General features: G+C 37.8%; 1 protein-coding gene across 1 annotated transcript; it reads right to left on the reverse strand.

The window, feature by feature from the left end:
* Positions 1–1,555: 1,555 nt before the first annotated feature.
* Positions 1,556–2,635, reverse strand: LOC140995671 (C-C chemokine receptor type 6-like). Its single transcript, XM_073465750.1, has one exon. The coding sequence runs from the start codon at positions 2,633–2,635 to the stop codon at positions 1,556–1,558; it is 1,080 nt and encodes a 359-aa protein (XP_073321851.1).
* Between the last annotated feature and the right edge of the window lie 1,299 nt (positions 2,636–3,934).

The raw sequence follows: 3,934 nt of genomic DNA on the forward strand, positions 1-3,934 counted from the left end.
CGCGACCTGACTTGTTTTTCACTTATGACTTTGTAGTCCTGCAGCTCACCTCTGTAACACCTCTGTTATTATTGCTATTATTTCATTATATTTCTTATCTGTTTCTTTTTTACTTATTTATTTATTTTATTTATTTTCCCTTCCCATTGTTGTACACCTCCCATTACACAATCTTGTTATTTTCAAATATGGTTTGTTTGTGTAAGGTGTACTTTCTGAAAAATAAAAATTACAAGTCAGAAAAAAAAGGAAATGTGCAGATCTCATTAGCATCCTATCTTAAAAAAATGAGCAGACTCACTCAAAGTCATATACATAGAAAATAAACAAAAAATTACAAAACAGAGCTTAATCACATCACTGCTTGGGGAAATGTAATTCCATGGGTCATAAAAAGTACCATTGCTACGACATGGCTTTTAACACATGACCAACTAATCATTTGAGAATTAGGATATGGAAGATAAACAATGTAACTTTGGCATTAACAATCAGTTTTACTCATAATATATACTAAAAGTCAGGGAATCTATTCAATGGAAGAAGTGCAGTGCTTCTCACCAATTTGTCACATTGATAGGTCTTGGGCAGTACTACTACATATGTGAAAAAAAAAGTAATGGAAAGCCTTTTGTAGCTCTAGAGGAAGCTGCACATAATCTGATAAATTAAGGCTAAATTGCATTATGGGTAATGTAGGCACCAAGTTCTGAAAAACAGTCCACTGGTCTAGCATTGCACTCCGTTAACTCTGGTAAACCCATTATGGACAGTTCAAAAACAAATGATCAAATCGATACAGCAGCACCAGAGATATTTTGTATTTTTCCACGCATTCTTGTTCCTTTACAAAACCTGGCAACTACATTACCCACAATGTCAGTGAGTGACATCACCAGAGACAGTTTATCAGACTACATGTAGCTTCCTCTGGAGCCACAAAAGGCTTTAAACTCTTGTTTTCATGTATGCTGTAGTAGTCCATAAGATCTGATTTACACACTTTAATGTTACCCTTTAATCACAGGAGTACCCTTCTAAAGATTTAACAATCAATTTTACTTTACTTATGCACATGTACAGATGTTTGGTTTTTACAAAAAACTAATTACATTCAGCTTGAAAGCTTGAAAGCGACTGTTTACTGTGCACCCTTTAGAACCAGCTGAAACATGTTGCAACTAATCATTATATTCATTGTTGATTAAGCTGTTCAAGGTTCATTGTCATTTAAATTCCAAAGACTCTACTGTCATAGAAGAGAAAAAGAAACCTGAAAATATTCAAATTTAAGAAGATTTAAGAATTTAACAGTTGTCAACTAATCGATTAATCATTGCAGCTCTAAAAAAATAATAAACTAATTTGTTGTATTATATTTAAAGTAACTTACTAATGTTTGCTCAGAATACAGTAGATATGCACTGCATGTTTTATTTAAGCACACTTTGCAAAGATGCTTTCATCTCTTCTTATGTGTTGCTATGGCAAAGTAGCAGCTTAGGAAAGATGAGAGGTTACTTTATTATTGGCTTTGCTAATTACCACTGCAACATCATGCAGTAAAAGATGACATGTTGTTATTTCCGTCTGAAGACAAGCGGGCTGAAACGCAAATTTCAGACGCCCCGCGTGATGAGCGAGCACTGTAGATGTACTTTTTGCTAAAGCACCAGAGGTCCAACATTATCTGCTGGAAGTGGCTCCTGAACTTTACCCCAATGAAGGCATAGAGGATAGGATTGAGGCAGCAGTGGAGGTAGGCTACGCTCCTGGAAATGGCAAGAACTTGGAGTTTAATCTTTTCTGCCTGACAGCTCCTCTCGGTAAAAAGAGCCAACGTGTGGTCCAGTAGAGCTGCGTTGTAGGGAAGGTGGCACAGGATGAAAACCGCAACAACTGCCAAAATTACACGAACAGCCTTGTGCCTCTGGCTGCTCTGAGCTCTCAGCAAGGTGTACACAATTCTGGAGTAACAGAACACCATCACCAGCAGAGGCAGCAGGAAACCAATGGCCATCTGAAAGCTGGGAACCAGCACCTTCATCAGCTTTGCTGTCTCATAGTTGTTGAAAGACAGCTGACATGTGTAGCTGACAGTGCCATTCTGAAAATCACTCTGCTCTTCAAAGCGCTCAGTGTAGATAAGTGTGGGCAGAGTTAAAGCCACAGCAAATGCCCAGACAACTGAGCAGATGAGGTGGCTGTAGATCAGAGTGTGTGAGCGAGCTCCAAAGGATCTTCTAGCATGAACAATAGCAACATAACGATCGCCACTAATGCACGCAAGCAGGAGCATGCCACTGTAGAGGTTGATACTGTAGGCTGACCTTAGTATCTTGCAAGCCACTGGACCCATTAACCAGTTGTGCTGCTCATTGTATATGATGAATGGCAGAGCTCCCACAAAGATGAGGTCTGCCATTGCCATGTTGAAGAGATAGACATCTGTCATTGTCTTGGTTCTCTTGTAGAATATGTAGGTGACAATTACAAGAGCATTGCCAACCAGGCCGAAGGCACAGATGATGGAGTGGATGTAAGTTTTGGTGATGACCTCCATGGGGTTAGGGTCCAGGTTGCAGAACCCTCCATCTTCTGTGCTATAATCATAGTATGGAGTCACCAACTCCATGTTTTTAATCTGCAGAGGAAAAACACCAAACAGATAATAGAAGAAATACAACTAGGGTTTCAGCGATATTAGATTTGCTTATCTATGGTAGTAATGGTACTATGTGTGTGTGTGTGTGCGTAAATATATATATACTTCACTTCAATTCTCTGAGTAAAGTGACATTACAGATTGTGTCTGTTTACAGGATAAGGACCAGTGTTCTAGTTTAGCTCTTCCTCTGGTTGTGAATGACCCAATTTCAGTCCCATTAGACATCAAGTGAATGCACGCAATGGTAGGCTGCAGGTGGTTGCACTCTGTGCTTTGTCTGATCTTAGAAGCTGATAAGATCCTTATCAGATGTTAAATGTATCACTGAAAAACAGGGTGTAGAAACATACAGAGGTCACTAACATGTAACAAGGTCACTAAACACCAGCACAGGTTTTATAAGAGATAAGAAAAAAATCAAAGCGTTTTTTTGTGTCACACTAAAACATTAGATTTCTCATGATTTTTTTAAATTTAACTGATGAATATTTAATCACACCAACCAAAACGTGCTGCACATTTAATACAGCACATAAATAAAGACACAATTTTTCATTTAGCAAATAGTAGTATGCGGGAGACAAATTGCACGCTTCAGCTTACTTCGTCAAAAACTTGATCCAAAGAACAAACATGACATGTGATGGTATCTCTTGTTACAGAACTTTCACTTCTCAAAAAACACAAAAGTAAAATTATATATATAGTGTGGTGTAGAAGCACTCTACAATGAGGAAGGTATTGTACATGTCTATTTAGGAGGACAATAGAACGGGGAAAGGGGTCAGCCTGTTTTATAGAAACACATTTTGAGAACTGCAAGTGTTCTGTAAATGTTGTTTCCATATTTTGCAGAACTGACAGCTCTGGTAAGCTGAAACAAGTCCAGTTGCCTACGATACAGCACATAATATTACCATGACCTGGATGACTGAGAACCTTCATCAACATCTCGTGAGGTGTTCCCGTCAGCGTAATTTTAGTTTTCCGTGAAACTAGTTAAGTAAAACTGATCCGGTCCTTGTAAAACTTTAAAAATGATCAGTGCAGTGCAGTTTCAGGCTTTTGAATTTATCACATGCAGAAAAAAAACCCACTTGTTATAGTTCCAGCCTTAAATGTTATTAAATAATGAATACATAATAAACACATTCAAATACATTATGAAGTAACCAAAATTCAGGACAGAATTTGTTTATATTTTGTTTAGAAAACACATACCTTGCAGAATGATGCAGATTCTCTCCTATGTAATGTCTTTGTCTT

The sequence above is a fragment of the Pagrus major genome, chromosome 5, assembly GCF_040436345.1.
Source record: "Pagrus major chromosome 5, Pma_NU_1.0".
NCBI lineage: Eukaryota > Metazoa > Chordata > Actinopteri > Spariformes > Sparidae > Pagrus > Pagrus major.